Source organism: Amyelois transitella, chromosome 3 (assembly GCF_032362555.1).
Source record: "Amyelois transitella isolate CPQ chromosome 3, ilAmyTran1.1, whole genome shotgun sequence".
In the NCBI taxonomy this organism is placed as follows: Eukaryota; Metazoa; Arthropoda; class Insecta; order Lepidoptera; family Pyralidae; genus Amyelois; species Amyelois transitella.
The window spans coordinates 9,113,773-9,129,325 of NC_083506.1; the positions used below are offsets into that span (position 1 = coordinate 9,113,773).

Consider the following 15,553-nt stretch of genomic DNA (forward strand, 5'->3'; position numbering starts at 1 on the left):
TATTAACTTGAAATGAATGCGCTTAGCCAACGCTTAGCCATGAATGATCAAGTATGATCATATGATTTGCGGTATATTCCAATAAATGAAGAAATACGACTGAAACATGCTTCGTATTCATTTTGCCACGCCATCCGAACGTTATTTCCAATTGCAGCTTAAAACCGTTCGCCGACCTACTTTGCTTAACTTAAATACATTTTCAGCAAACCAGATATGCAACCATTTAAAAAGAATTTCCAAGGAACATTAAATCAGAAAAGAGTGTCATGTTATACCTGCAATGGCACTGGCATCGCGTGATTGGAGATGCCTCCAGGGGCTTGTGTACAATGGGCCCTTAGCCAAAACACCGTCCGTTCCGTGCCGGCTTCTAAGTGTTACCATTAATTTATTCATATTATTAGGGGTTGTACCCCTATGTTTAGTTTCCGATTGGCGCCATCTGTACCAGGACCCCATTATCTGAGTCTATGTCTACTTATTTACATACAGTATGAAGTATCGATAATTTGAAATTGATCTACGCAATTTATGTTTCCTACAAAAAAGCTTTTGAAGAAGGAGTTTACGCGTTTAAAAATATTTCTATTTCAGATATAATAAACATTAATTTGTAACACCACTTTAAGGAAGATTAAAGGCAATCGAATTGAATTACAAATAAACTTTGTAGATTTCGACTGAGATCTTTATTTTTTCAACAGATTAGCGATTGGTGTGCGTTAGAATAGCCATACTTTTTCTAGACGTGTCTAACAACAATGATGTAATGGTGTTCAGAGCGGCCGTCTATTTTGGTGGTGGCATAAATCAGCTGTTCCTTGACATTGGTTGGTGTGATACTTCTCTAGATCATACCATAAAAGCAGAACATAACTTTGGTTAATAAATTATCTACACATTGATTCATGTAAACTAAAAACAATAGTCATATCTTACATTGTTGACACATTGTTAAATTTTAATTGGACAATAATAACTCTTATATCAGTATATACGTTTCGGTTGCCTTATTTGATGTTATACTTATTTTTTTTTATTATTACCTTTTATTTTTTTTTTAATAAAATACTTTAGTGTTATTTTTTTTATATTTATATCTCTTTTAACATTTGGATTTATTGCTTTATTGCCAATAGCGCCTTTATTCTGGTATGCTCATAGGAACTTGTCTTTGATTGATTGGAATATTTATTACACCAATCTGTTGGCACATAATTAATGTTTTATTAAAAATCCAATTAAATGCTAATTTGGATCGATGAACGATGTTGATATGATTAAAATATGTTTTGACGTGACCAGTGTTCTGATTTCAAATTAAAGCAAAATCAAATGTACTTCCTAATAACAGGAGTGGGTTTCTCTCGTTTAATTTTGATATACTTACCGTATGTAACCGTACCTACATTCTTTTTATATGGTTTAATTATGGGATAACACAAATAACTAACCAAGTTTAAATGCCAATCAAGATGTTAAGATTATTTGTTTGGCAGCTGAGGACAGGGACATGTTTACAATTCTGTCGTTGGCAATGCCGGGATATTATGATGGGAACCGAGTACGCGCGTCGGCGACCACTTGTAACCATAAATCATATTAATTTTTAGATAGAAATTACACTCATCTGTCTTGTAAGTATATTTCGGGATTCCTTTCTTAACAATATTGAAGTTATGCATTAAGAACAAGAAAGGGATTCTGCTAGTGCAAGATGCATTCTCATGAGGTTAAATTTGCATATCCATTCCATCTCCAATTTCAAGTTGTTTGGTGGTATTTGTTTGTAGTTTAATACTTTTTTGTACCATTAAAAATACAAGGCTATATACTGCAATTTCCACCTGGCAATCGATGTTTTGATGGTATTAAGTTCTTACTTTATCGTTTCTTGACGAAATAAAGTTATATTGTTTCTGGAGCAATTCCTAAAATCACAGCCATATTTATTTACTCATAATACATTAGACTTGAGTAAGTGTCCGGAATATTTGGCTGTAACCGTAGCGCAAGTGCGTCTGCGACTGTTTGTTGCTATGGCGTCAGCATTATCTTTACATTTGTGTTTTGACTGTGTGGTGTTGCCAAAGATTTTATTTTATTGGTTCAATAAGGGATTTTAATATCTAAAGTGCAATAGTTCTTTATTAAAAAATGTTTAAGTACGAACTCTCTCCTTCAACATAGTGTGCTCCAGATTGCATTATCGAATTCAAACACAGGATATCAATGAGATAGAACCAAATTATTGATTTATCAGTTAAGATATTATAAGATACCATGACACCGACGGGTAATAGGGCATAAAAGGATATTTTCACCCTTACGGGGCAGACAAAACCAATAGTCTCAACAAAACTAAAGGCCACGTTCAGCTCGATAGGTTAACGATCACTTAACTTGAGATTTAGAGAGAAACAGGTATTTTATTTGACAAATGAGTGAAATACCTCCGAAAAGACGGTTAAATTTTATAAGCAACACCGTAGAAGTTAACATGCTAATGATTTGACGTGCAATACGCGTGGCTGGCTCGGTGCCAGGTCCGCAGCCGGGGCGGCCTGTCAGTGTCACCATTAGGTCATTTACTGCATCCCGAGCATATAAACAACAATGCACTTGAACTAATTTATGGACACTTCCGCAATCTATTGACTCTTAACACATTAGTCCATGTCAAACTACACATTCCTAATAGTAATTTTTATAGCATAAATTATACTAATTTGTTATTTTTAGCTCTAACGATGCATTTTCGTAGCTTGTTTAAATTGCTGCCTTCGATTTTGTCAGAATATTCCTCTTAAAAATATTCTTTAGACGCTACATGATATATAAGAAAACAGACAGACAATTATATACTTCGGGCAAAAATACGGCAATGTTGCAATGATTGTAAATCATCATTTTTAGAGCTATTGATGAAGTAGTAAATACCACTAGTTGGCCTCAAAGCATCGCCTTCAATTATGTATAGCTCGGAGGATCCAGTTTTACTCCTAGTCTTTTTTCAATGAAATATCGAGAAATTAAGTGCTTCATAGCCATATTTACATTTAGCTTCTCTCTCTTTGTTTTTAACCTTTTGCATTTTAATAAATTTTCAGATAAACATGTCCGCCAAAGTACACTTGACAAGCTATGGAACAAGCAGTCTGGGGCCATGCAGATGTTACTATCTATATTGGAAGTAAGTTTGGTTCACTTGTTTATAATATATTTTTTTTAAGTTGGTTGCTTACACACCATAGAAGTAATGTTATTTTTTGTGGCATATTTTGAAGTTCTTGGTTTGTTTATTCTGTAAATTTCCTTGCTAAATAACTTGCGGGTGCGACAGAGCCAATAGTCTTGAATAGACTGATAGGCCACGTTCAGCTGTTTGGCTTAATGATGGAATTGAGATTCTAATACTGACTAGTACCAATAGGTTGCTAGTCCATTGCCTAAAAGAAGAATCCCAAGTTTATAAGCCTATCCCTTTGTGGCTTTTTACGACATCAATGGGACCGAGATGGAGTGGTCCTATTCTTTTTTTATAGGTGCCGGGAATTTGAGACGGAAAAACATAAATAATTATGTTTTTTTTTATTTTAGAATTCAAGAGACACAGCGACTTCAACCTATATAACATCAATATTGAGAGAAGCACTATGTCTAAAACAAAGCAAAGGCAAAAAAACTTCAGGTTGGTTCTTATATCCCTTCTCTTATTCACATACATATACATATAATAAATTTATGAAATATGACAAACACGTATCATGCCATCCAACTTTATTTCATGCAATCGTTTAGTATATAAAGTTTACTATTCCTATGTACTTTACATTATCATAAAAAAAGTTATTCATATTTTAACCAGTCCCCATTGAAGTGCCGTCAAGCAAGAAGAAAGAAATCAAAAAGGCAGGAAAAGAAAATATATCACCTCTAAATAAAAAGGGTATGTCACCGAAGTGGGGCTTTATGTAAAAAATTGTTTTGTGGAATTTTTAAATAGTGCGTCAGCTCACAGCATAAACTCACATCAAGTTATTATTGCGAATAATGCATGAACTGTACATAATATACGTAATTCTCTGTGTGTACTAAAACGCTACTGATATTCAAGTCTGTTGGACACTTGGAGAATAATACAGTTTTATTTTGTATCGAAAAATGTTCAACAAGCAATTGATAAAGGTGCTGAAGAAAAGCTCTTCATAAAATAGTTGTAAATTATTTATTCTATGAGTTATGAATGTTACTGGCGGACGATTATATTTATTTGTAAAAGGGTTTGTTGTGCCTTGCATGATCTTAATCAAATCTGCAGCGTGTTTTTATATTTAAGGATATTAAAAAAATATCACATAATTCTGCTCGATTTGCACAATACTTCTTATAAGACTTTGCCAAACGACTTTATTCTTCTGTTCAACTACTTTGGACCAGCCCAACTGACATTTAAGACGCTCTCTCACTTGACATTGGACAACTGAACAATGCAACCTTGTAATCTGTAATATTGGAGCAACTGTATATTCAATTGTCATATCACCGTGCTGTTGTGTTCAATCAAATTAACATACACATAGATTAGATAGTCGATGCAATAAAGTCGGCATGTATGTAGGCGGCACAAAAGTTTGAACTAAATTGCATTAAGTAACTTCCAAATGTGGCTTCTTGAACATCCCTTGGCCTTGGCATACATTGAACTAAGAATAGTGATGAAAACAGCCGATATCGATAATTTCAGCAAACAACATGGCAAGGCAGTTATGTGCGCAACACTTCATAGCGTTAAACGGCACTGAGGCAGTTATCCGCGTTTTGGTCGCCACGCATAATAAACGCGATGGAAACGTTAGCACCGAGCTGATAGTGCAAGACCTCGTCTGGATTCTTGCTGCGCTCGCGCCGAGAGGTACGACTGCTAATCAGCAATATTGTTTTCAGCTAACAACCTCGCCCGACAGCAATGCATGCAAGACTGTATAGCAATTAAAGGAACTCAAATAATTATAAAGAAGGTGATATCGACCATGCATGACAAACGTGATCGCCACGCTGGGACAGAATTAGTATTGCAAGATCTCATCTGGATTTTGGCTCCGCTTAGCTCTCGAGGTCACAAATAGCAAATTTAATGATTAGTTAATTTGCATTGAACACACTTGATGTCCACATACCTATAGGTTTATTACTTTTATTTTATTTTGTTTTAGATCCAAAATTTGCCATGAAAATAAGGATGCTTGGATGTGTTAGAACAATGCATCTTATACTAAAAGGGCACTTTACCGATAACAAGCTTATTTTTCCACTGTTAGTTATCGTGAAACAACTCGCAAAAAATGGTAAGCATAACATGACAAAGAAATTATATTAAACCTTCACTTTCTTGCTCATAAAATAGTCAATAAAAAAGGTTTTTTAATTATTACTTTTAAAATGTTTCAGTTGTCACGACATCTATTTTGATTCGAGACGGGGTAATAGCGACATATGAGCGAGTACTTGCAAGCTTGGGTTTCATTCCCACTGCCAGGCTCCGGCTGTGCCTCGATGCTGTCGATTACTTCAGCAAAAATAGTTAGTCGATAAATTTATACAACTATCTTTACGTTTCAATGTTACTTTATGACATTAATGTGATTAATATATTATCGATTACGAAAACAATAGAACATGCACAAGTCACTTCAAATTGTCATTTATCACATTCATAAGGTTGATGGGATAGTTAATAGCAAAAGTTACACAACAAAACTTTTAGATCACATTGTTGTATGGCAATTACATTTGTGCCTGATACAGTTGCATGTTCGGCGAATGTTATGTCACATGAATCACACGTGCGTAACTCACACAGAGGTGTGCTGCATGCAGATCGTGAAGACAGGGCTGTGTACTGTGCTGCTCCGGGTGTTCGACCGCTGGGACCGCTACGAGGGGCGCATGAGGCTCAAGATATGCGCCCACATTTTGCAGACTTTGCAGCACCTTTGCAATATAAGTACGTATTTTTATGTGACAACTTGCAAACAAAATCTTATTTGGTATGTAATTAAATTGCCTTTCAACTTTTGATTTATTACTGCTATTAAAGTAACAATATTTTCCTTTATTTTTAAAAATCAAGAATAATTCATCAGTCACTAAGTCAAGGTAATTTTTGCGTAAATAGTCTGAGTAGACTATGGTATAAAACTTACTCATCATGAAATATGTAAATATTTCATGATGAGTAAGTTTTATACCATAGTAATAAAAAAAAGATGTTTCTAAATTTCTTGTTAAATTTGTATTTTTCACGTTAATGCGATAACACTACAAAGAAAAAGAAGTTCATGCAAGTAAATTTTTCAGAAGCTGGGAGAAGAGCTTTGTGCACCAAGAAACATGTTCAGACGTTACACCGGTTTTGCTCTCAGTGTCCAGATGAACCTGAATTCGATGGTTTACTAGCACGTGTATGTTCGGTTATCACGCTATGTCTCAAACATCAAGCTCTCCCGGTCCCAATATCTAGCCCTGCCTCTTTCAACCTTGGCCCAATGTTAAAAGGTGGGTAATAAAAAATAACTTTTCCACAAAAGTTGCTAAAAATACTTAGGCACTGAAATTATTTGGTATTAATACATTACAGGTACAAATGCATCGTGGCCATGTCATGAAGATGAAGAAGATGGGGCTAATTTTGATGCAAAGACTGTTAATTCTGATCTTGATGATGATGATGATGATGGTCCTGACACAGATGTTGAGGTTGATGAGTTTCCTGACATGGAATTTGAAGAAAATGAACTTAAAACAGAAGCGAATGATGATGACAAGATTCAAATGAAAAGTGGCGATAGTATACAAAGTGCACTTTGGATAAATCCTAATGAGAGAGATATAGAAGACTTAAAAAAGTAGGACTTCTTGCTAATCAAATTAAAAGTGTTTCTAATATCCACTTGACTGAAAAAATTTTACTCCCCCTCTCTCATATTTGCGTTTTCCCAATTTACTTCACCCTCCCATTTATATTTTCTGTTATTCTTGACAACATCAATTAACACTCGTCAAACTTACGAGTACAACTAAGTACGATGTTACTATGTACCAAAAACATTTTGTTTCAGATATTTTATTTACTTCAAAGAGTTTGGATCTTATAATAAACAAGTTAGACTAGTCAAAAGTCGATCTAATTCTCGTGGATCGATTTTAGAAGATTTTCTTGTATCTCAGCAGGGGGTTTCAACTCGAAACGGACCATCATTTCTTAACCTTTCTCTTACTGCAGCTTTAGGAAATACAGACTATGACAACTTTAGCTCTCCAACTCCTTCATTTCAACAAGGTCAAAATTATCATACTCAGAAAGTCCACGAAAGTACCTGTAAGTATATATTTTTTTCGTAGAACTAATCTTCTACATGAAAAAATATGGAAATGATGAAAATTTTGATTATTGTTTTAATTGCTCAAAAATATATTTGTAGAACAAAATTGTGTGTAGACACGAATAGATACATATTACGTCTTTTCCCTTACGAGCCAGAGCCAATATTCACGTTTAGATGGATTGTAATACTTAGTTACATTCCTCTGAAAGGTAAAACTTAATACACTTTTTTGTTCATTTCAGCTACAACCTCATGTTCTTCTCTGAAAATTCACAAGGATATCTCAAAATATAGCTCCTTTGCGAGTGTATATTGCACAATATCATCCAGAGTTAAGAGCGTGGTACCTTTCGTAAAAGTAGCCTACCCTGATATGATGGGTGGACAAAGCGCAAATCTGCCTGAGCCCTTGAACAAAATGGAACGCTCGGCGTGTAGGTAAGGTGCTTGACATAATAAACGCTAGTTCTTTTTGTAGAGAATTACGGGGCTATTGCATAGTAACTACATGATCCACTTCATTGCCCACCCAGAAGGGTGGGCAATGAAGTGGATCATGTAAGTATATGATAATAAGGTTTTTTATTTTATTTTTTAAAACAATAATTTACAATTACAGGTCAAAACTACTTTCCTGCGTAGACAGAGCAATTAATCCGGAAGCATATATGAATGAAGTTGTTTACGATTTAGATCAGATCTGCGGCCCAACAGCAAATCCCGAAACTTTATCACAAAAAAGGTAGAAAATAAAAAAGGAACATTCTTAAGAATGCTGTATGATTGTTCAAAATTTCACATTAATATTTGAAATAAGTATTAGATACATGGCTTTTATTTGTATTGACCATTTAACTTTATATATTACAAGCTTCCGCCAGCGACTCTGTCCGCGCGGATGTCGGTCTTCGCGTGGATGGTTTATTTCTAACTAACCTACTTTACCTTATAACCTAACTAGAGGCCGCCCGCGACTTCGTCCGCATGGAAACCCTATCAATCCCGCGGGAACTCTGGGATAAAAAGTAGCCTATGTGTTATTCTGGGTATTCAGCTACCTACATACCAAATTTCATGGTAATCGGTTCAGTAGTTTTTGCGTGAAAGAGTAACAAACATCCATACATCCATACAAACTTTCGCCTTTATAATAGTAGTAGGATTCGCCTTTATAATAGTAGTAGGATAACCTAAATAACCTTATTACTATACCTATGTTTCCAAAGATAAACAAAAAGAAAATAAAATACCAACCTAAATAATTCAATTTACGATGAAAACTTAAACTACTATAATATTTACAAAAGTATTTACAAATAACTGATCGGAACAGTCTTAGAAATGCCATCAAATCCATTAATCAAAAAGGTCGCGCTGAAAAGCACGGTTTAAAATTACACGAATACAATTTTAATTCCAATTTTTTTTACGTAATTTTCCAGGATAAAAAGTATCCCATTTTATGCCCAGGATAATAAGGTATAATTATACCAAGTTTCATCGAATTCGAACCGTTAGTTTTCACGTGATGACAGACAGACAGACAAAATTTTTTTTAATCACATTTTTGGGTTTGGTATCAATCCATTAACACCCCCTACTATTTATATTTTCAATGTACAGAATTGACCCTTTTACAGATTTATTATATGTATAGATTTTAGTTTTGATAAACCATTATATTTTATTTTAGTTATGAGAATGTGGCGTTACTGACAAATACTGATGAGCAAGAAATTACAAAACTCAATACATTTTCTTCAAGACTGAATTTTGAATCCAGATTTGAATCTGGGAACCTCAGGAAGGCTATTCAGGTAATCAAAAAATTAATAAAGCTTAGCAAATACCTTCATTACACATTGAAATAATTAACACTTGTAATCGGTTAATAACCTCGCGATTATTACCCTGAATACTCATGCTTATCGAATAATCCTTGTTTTTAGTTATACCCTAAAATTTAACCAGTAATATAAATAAGTTTTACCATTACTCGCTGTATTGTTAATAAAAACAGTTATAAATGTTTCTTAAAGAAAACAGCTCTTTTGGCATCTGATGTTAATGTTGTTAATAACATGTTGCTAATACTCATAAGTAGCTTGTTTATTTCAGCTATTTTCATAGTTTGTTATCATATGGTTTACTTTTATTGTGTAACGTGGCTGATATACTGAACAAACTGTTTTATAATTCAGAAAAGGGCAGTTCGCACTTTTTACGGTTTAGGTCCAAGAGACTCGTTAAGACAACTCTTTTGATAAATATACATACAGTAGCATCCCAGTATATTTTTGATCTTATAATATATGTTAGGAAAAATACCTCTTTTCCAAAAACTTACACATTGTTGTTGCTACAACTGATAGAAATTTACGAAATAAACATAAATTAATCATGTCGTATCATGAGCTTAGCAAAGTCAGTAAAGTACTTTGAGAGAAGGCTTATTATAGTACTGATTATTACTAAAATTTCGTATAAGTCAATCACAACAATGTATTCTTCCGTCCACATTTCTACTCTAAGTTTGGATAATTGTGAAGTTGGCGTTGTTGAAAAAAAAATGCTGCAATACAGTCTGTTACCGCTTCTTCTGCGCTGAAGCTTTGGAAGGAGCAGTAAACTTAGTTTTTAGTAATTTATTTCACGTCAACCAATGTAATGAAAGCGAAAGATATAAAAATTATTAAGTTATATTGAAATGTCCCATAATAATGAATAAAAGTTTTGAATTTGAATTTGATCACTAACAAAGACCTTGAACTGTTCGTACTATTCATTAGGCAAATATTATTTTCTCTTATGTCCAGATAGGCCCCAGAGAATACGAGCTGATTTTAATGCCTGACGTCAACTCCACGAAGAGACACCAGTGGTTCTACTTCGAAGTACGGAACATGCAGCAAGGACGCCCGTATACTTTTAATATCGTCAATTGTGAAAAGTCTGACAGCCAGTTCAATTTTGGCATGAAACCAGTTATGTACTCCGTAAGGGAAGCTGTTAGTGGAAGACCAGGTAACAATTTTCGAATTGAATAGCAAATAGTATTTATAAACCTTGAAACTATAAGCGACCATTTCTGAGGAGGACTCTTTTCAAAGACATGTTTAGCATTAGTTTTAAGCTCTTGCAATGAGGTAAAACATCATGAAAAATCAGGAGTTGAAGCACCTAGATGTGTAACCACGATACAGTTCGGGTAAGATTCTCCTGTAAAGGGTTGCTGACATCAGACAGGAGTCGCTTCGTTTAATAAGCTGACTTACCCAATCCAAGATTATGGTCATACACGTACCTCGGGCTTTACTCCGAGAGGACGCAACCTACACTAACAGAATAAAATTAAAGTAAATACGTCACAAACATACTTCTATTTTAATACTTTACCAGGGTGGGTTCGAGCCGGTTCGGACATCTGCTACTACCGCAACAGCTACCACTATGCGAACCAGAAGAACCACAACAAGTGCTATCTCACGGTTACCTTCAATATCGAGTTTCCTCACACCAACGATGTTTGCTACATCGCCTACCACTTCCCTTATACTTATTCTATGATGATGGTAAGGAACTAGATTTGGTTTAAATTATTTTGGTATAAGGATAAGTCATAGGAAGTACTACTTCACTGTCATTAATACATCTAGATTTTATACAGAACTGGAAACATTGGACTCCTTTTAGAGTGACACAGTACACTTAACTCTGCTACGGGAAAAGACGTGATTGATTAAGATATTTGTTTTAGTATTTTCATGAAATGAATGATTAGAATATTTTTTCAGGCAAAAATTTGGCATTGGAGCTTGCAGATGCCAGCCGGCGCCTACCTTCGCGCGGAGCCACTCTGCTACTCACTCAACAGTAACGAAGTGCCTCTACTTACAATATCTTCCGAAGATACCCCCTCTAGTCCTATAGCAGTACGTTCACTATATATAGTATGATACATCTGTCAAGAAAAAATTTAGGAAAACAAATTTTACTTACTCATATTGATTTTAAAAAGCATATTTGTTTTAACTGAAGCACCAACAGCGTTTGTTACGCCTACATTTGTTTTTATGGCAATGCTTCTTTCTTATTGAATGAACTTCTAATACGAATCTTTTTTGTCTCCTCCTTACTGTACAAGTGTAGGATGAGCCAGATTCTTTTTAAAATAGAGAAACGATTTGCTCCTTTATATATCTCTATTTAGAAATTTCTTTTACCAACATATCTGGGTGATAGTGGCAATGGATAATATTATTAAGCCATTAATTCTTAATCTTGGCCGTGTGGTTCCCGGCACCATTACAAAAGAATAGGACCACTCCATCTCTTTCCCACGGATGTCGTAAGAGCCGACTAAGGGATAGACTTGGGATTCCTCTTTAATGTAAATCCCTGCCAATCTAAGGTCTGCCGCGCCGATGGATGCATGGCTAGGGGCGAGCCTAGTCTCGAGCGTGCCACTTCCGCCATGGGGTTGGGCGACCCCCAGGTAATGGCTAGCCTTACCCTGGCATGCGGGGCTCTGCTGGGGCGGACAAAATTTTTCCCTAGCGTCTCGTGGGAATCGCATGGATGTAAATTTTTTGAAAGAGCACCTAGATGGCGGCGATGGTGTCCGCACCCCATCACGTCTCGTTCCCGGCGGGAGCGGTATGCGGTCTGCTGAAAGCCGCTTTGCGACGATGAATGTAAGAGGAGGAATGAAGGATAAGATTGAGGAAGTATGCCAGATGATGGATGAAAGACGTTTGGATGTGTTGTGCGTGAATGAAACGAAGCGGAAAGGATGCGACGCGACGCAGCACGGCCCTTACACGGCGTATTGGTCTGGAATTTCCAGTACCAGCCGAGGCTGTCAAGGGGTCGGTCTAATTCTTTCTGCACGAATGGCTGAGTGCGTGAATGAGTATGAGTGTGTCAGCCCTCGTCTTCTATGGATTAGGCTGAAAGTTGGAATCACTCGGATCTTCGTTCTAGGTGTTTATGCACCTTGGGATGTGGGTTCGAGGGGTACAACATCAGCAAAAAGCGAAAACGAGGAGTTCTGGAATAGTGTAAGAGAAGTATTGAAAGTTACCAAGCCAAATGAGAAGATTATTATGTTAGGTGATTTTAATGGATGGGTGGGTGTAAAGCGTGATGGATATGAAAAGGTGCTTGGTGCGTTTGGTGACGAAAAGGTGAATGATAATGGAAGAAGTGTATTAGAAATTTGTCTAGAGTGGGATCTTTTTGTGTCGAACTCAATGTTTCAACATAAAGAGATCCACACCTACACAAGAGTGGAAGGTATTTTAAAAAGTATGATAGACTTTGTGATTGTAGATGAAAGATTGAAGAACAAAGTGCTGGATACCCGTGCATATCGCGGTGCTGGCATTGACTCGGACCATTTACTGGTGATATCCCGGATAAGGGGTATCTTCAATCGCTGGCGGCACAGGGTAAGGGAGCAAACCAGCGCTTTGGAAAGAGTAAAAGTAGAAAATTTGCAAGATATGGATGTAGGTAAGAAGTATATTAATAGACTGAAGGATGAATTTGAAGATTTAGAGGAAATGAGCGATATTGAAGATGGATGGAAGGAATTTAAAGAAAGAATTGTGAAAGTAGCTGTTGAAGTGTGTGGTGTAAGTAGAAGAAGGAAAGGAAAAAATCACAAAAATGCGTGGATGAGTAAAGATGTGCGAGAACTAGTGCGATTAAAGAAGAAAGCATGGCTGGATTTGTTAGCAGCAAAAGCTAACTTAAGAATGCAAGAGGTTATAGATGAAGATGTGAATGAAGCACGTAAGGAATATAAGAAAATGAAAGATTTGGTTAAGAAAGCTGTGATTAGAAAGAAAGAAGAGTATAAAGAGGATTTTGATAAAAGGCTATCAGAAGACTTTCAGTCAAATCTGAAAGTATTCTGGAAATCCGTAAGGTCAGCCCGAGGAAATACTATAACCAGAGAGCTGACTAGGATCAGATGCCAGGATGGTAGCGTTGTGAAAGGAGAAGAATGTGTACTAAAGATATGGAAGGACTATTTTGAAAGTTTATTTGAAAAAAAGGAAGGAAATAAGAAAGATTTCTGCTATAGCGAAGAAAAAGAGAATGAGATGGAAGGCGAAATTGAAATGTTCGAAATTGTGGAAGCACTTAAGAGTATGAAAGCGGGAAAGGCTGCTGGGTGTGATAGAGTGTCGGTCGAGATGCTTAAAGCAGGAAAAGGCGTAGTAGCTAGTCAGTTGTACTGCCTTTTCAATTTGTGTTGGAGAAGCGGCCGAGTACCAAAAGATTGGTGTAAGGCTGTTATCGTGCCACTTTACAAAGGAAAAGGGTCACAGCTGGACTGCAAAAATTATCGTGGTATAAGCCTGCTTAGCGTCGTCGGCAAATTGTATGCTAAGGTATTGATTAATAGAGTCAGGAATGAAACTGATGACAAAATATGGGATGCTCAAGCGGGATTTCGAAAGGGAATGGGATGTACTGATCAGGTCTTTTCCTTGCGGTGCATAGCCGAAAAGTTTTTGGCCAAGAGTCAAAAAGTCTATTGCACATTCGTAGATCTGGAAAAGGCCTATGACAGAGTTGAGAGGAATGAATTGTGGTCAGCACTTTCTATGCATGGGGTGAGCAGTCTCTTAATACGAGCACTGAAATCCTTATATGAGGATTCGAGTGCTTGTGTCAGGATAAACGGAGCGCACACTGAGTGGTTTAAGATTGAGAAAGGCGTTAGGCAAGGATGTGTTGCGTCACCGTGGCTGTTCAACCTATTTATGGATAGCTGTTTGACAGATTTGAAAGAGTCTAAAAGTGGATTAAGGATGAATGAGTTACTCGTCAAATGTCTGCTCTATGCCGACGATCAGGTTATACTGGCGTCATCAGCGGAGGAGTTACAGGAGATGGTAAACTGTATGCATGAAGCTTTAAAAGAGAAAGGAATGAAAGTGAACGTAAGTAAAACTAAAACACTGGTTTTTGAAATGGAGAAAGAAATGACAGCATGTAATATTTTGATTGGAGGAGAAAAAGTGGAGCAAGTGAAAGAGTTTGTATATCTAGGATCAAAGTTTACATCAGATGGCAAGTATGATAGTGATATTGAAAGGAGAGTGAACGCGGGGAACATGGTGAATGGAGCTTTGCATGCCTTTATGAGCAGTCAGAAACTATCCAAAAAGGCTCGACTGGCTGTGCACAGGGGCGTGTTGGTCCCGACATTAATGTATGGGAGTGAAAGTTGGGTATGGCAAAAGAAGCATGAAAGCAGAATAAATGCAGTGGAAATGAGAGCGTTAAGGAGTATGATGGGTGTGAAATTGAGTGACAGGATAAGGAACAGCGTGATAAGGGAATGTTGTGATGTGAAAGAAGATGTAGTTACAGGAATAGAAAAGGGTATGTTAAGATGGTTCGGTCATGTGGAGAGGATGAATGAAAGCAGGTTGACTAAGCAGATATACAAGGAGAGTGTGGAGGGAAAGGTCGGAGTGGGAAGACCTAGACGAACGTATCTTGATCAAATTAAGGACGTCCTGGTAAAGGGTCAGGTCAAAAGTACCCGAAACCGCCGAGCTTGTATGAAGAGAGTTATGAATGTGGACGAAGCGAAAGAAGTATGCAGAGATCGTGGCAAGTGGAAAGAGGTAGTCTCTGCCTACCCCTCCGGGAAAGAGGCGTGATTTTATGTATGTATGTATGTATGTAATTCTTAATAATTGTCAGGGAAATCCCGAAAACTTACTATTTACGAGATGCATAAATTGTACATACAATTTGTTGTAATGTTTCCTAAAGAGGTGCGCAGTAACACTATCCTTATCCACTATTTCCAATTCATAAGAATTATCATGGTAAATTAAAATCTTTTACTAGAAACTTTACTGTCGCATACATTAGAGTATTATTTTATTTTAGGATAGAGAAATAATATTCCTTACGTCTCGGGTACACCCCGGGGAAAGCAACGCGTCGTGGGTGATGGACGGGACGCTCGGGTACCTCCTAGGGGACACCAGTGCCGCGGCTGCACTCCGGACGAAGTACGTGTTCAAGATCGTGCCCATGCTCAATGTAGAAGGCGTCATTAATGGCTGGCAAGTACTTCCATACAGCAATTCTTATTCACTCATTTAAAAGTTTTCTTATCGCTAGCTTCG

At 36.7% G+C, this 15,553-nt stretch overlaps 1 protein-coding gene across 4 annotated transcripts in view; it reads left to right on the plus strand.

Moving 5' to 3' along the window:
- Window positions 1-15,553, plus strand: part of LOC106140165 (cytosolic carboxypeptidase 1) — a 57,064-nt gene that overhangs the window by 4,306 nt on the left and 37,205 nt on the right. For 2 of the 4 annotated variants that reach the window (XM_060952413.1, XM_060952404.1), the window contains exons 2-18: window positions 3,114-3,196; window positions 3,604-3,694; window positions 3,872-3,952; window positions 4,951-5,121; window positions 5,220-5,351; window positions 5,455-5,586; window positions 5,867-6,010; window positions 6,364-6,561; window positions 6,644-6,911; window positions 7,125-7,384; window positions 7,634-7,829; window positions 8,011-8,133; window positions 9,085-9,208; window positions 10,208-10,415; window positions 10,791-10,963; window positions 11,186-11,323; window positions 15,312-15,490. In XM_060952413.1, coding sequence (XP_060808396.1) covers window positions 3,114-3,196; window positions 3,604-3,694; window positions 3,872-3,952; window positions 4,951-5,121; window positions 5,220-5,351; window positions 5,455-5,586; window positions 5,867-6,010; window positions 6,364-6,561; window positions 6,644-6,911; window positions 7,125-7,384; window positions 7,634-7,829; window positions 8,011-8,133; window positions 9,085-9,208; window positions 10,208-10,415; window positions 10,791-10,963; window positions 11,186-11,323; window positions 15,312-15,490 — 2,701 coding nt within the window. Of the gene's footprint in view, window positions 1-3,113; window positions 3,197-3,603; window positions 3,695-3,871; window positions 3,953-4,750; window positions 4,919-4,950; window positions 5,122-5,219; window positions 5,352-5,454; window positions 5,587-5,866; window positions 6,011-6,363; window positions 6,562-6,643; window positions 6,912-7,124; window positions 7,385-7,633; window positions 7,830-8,010; window positions 8,134-9,084; window positions 9,209-10,207; window positions 10,416-10,790; window positions 10,964-11,185; window positions 11,324-15,311; window positions 15,491-15,553 lie in introns of all 4 variants that reach the window. The other 2 variants (XM_060952407.1, XM_060952419.1) reach the window with 2 other exon arrangements.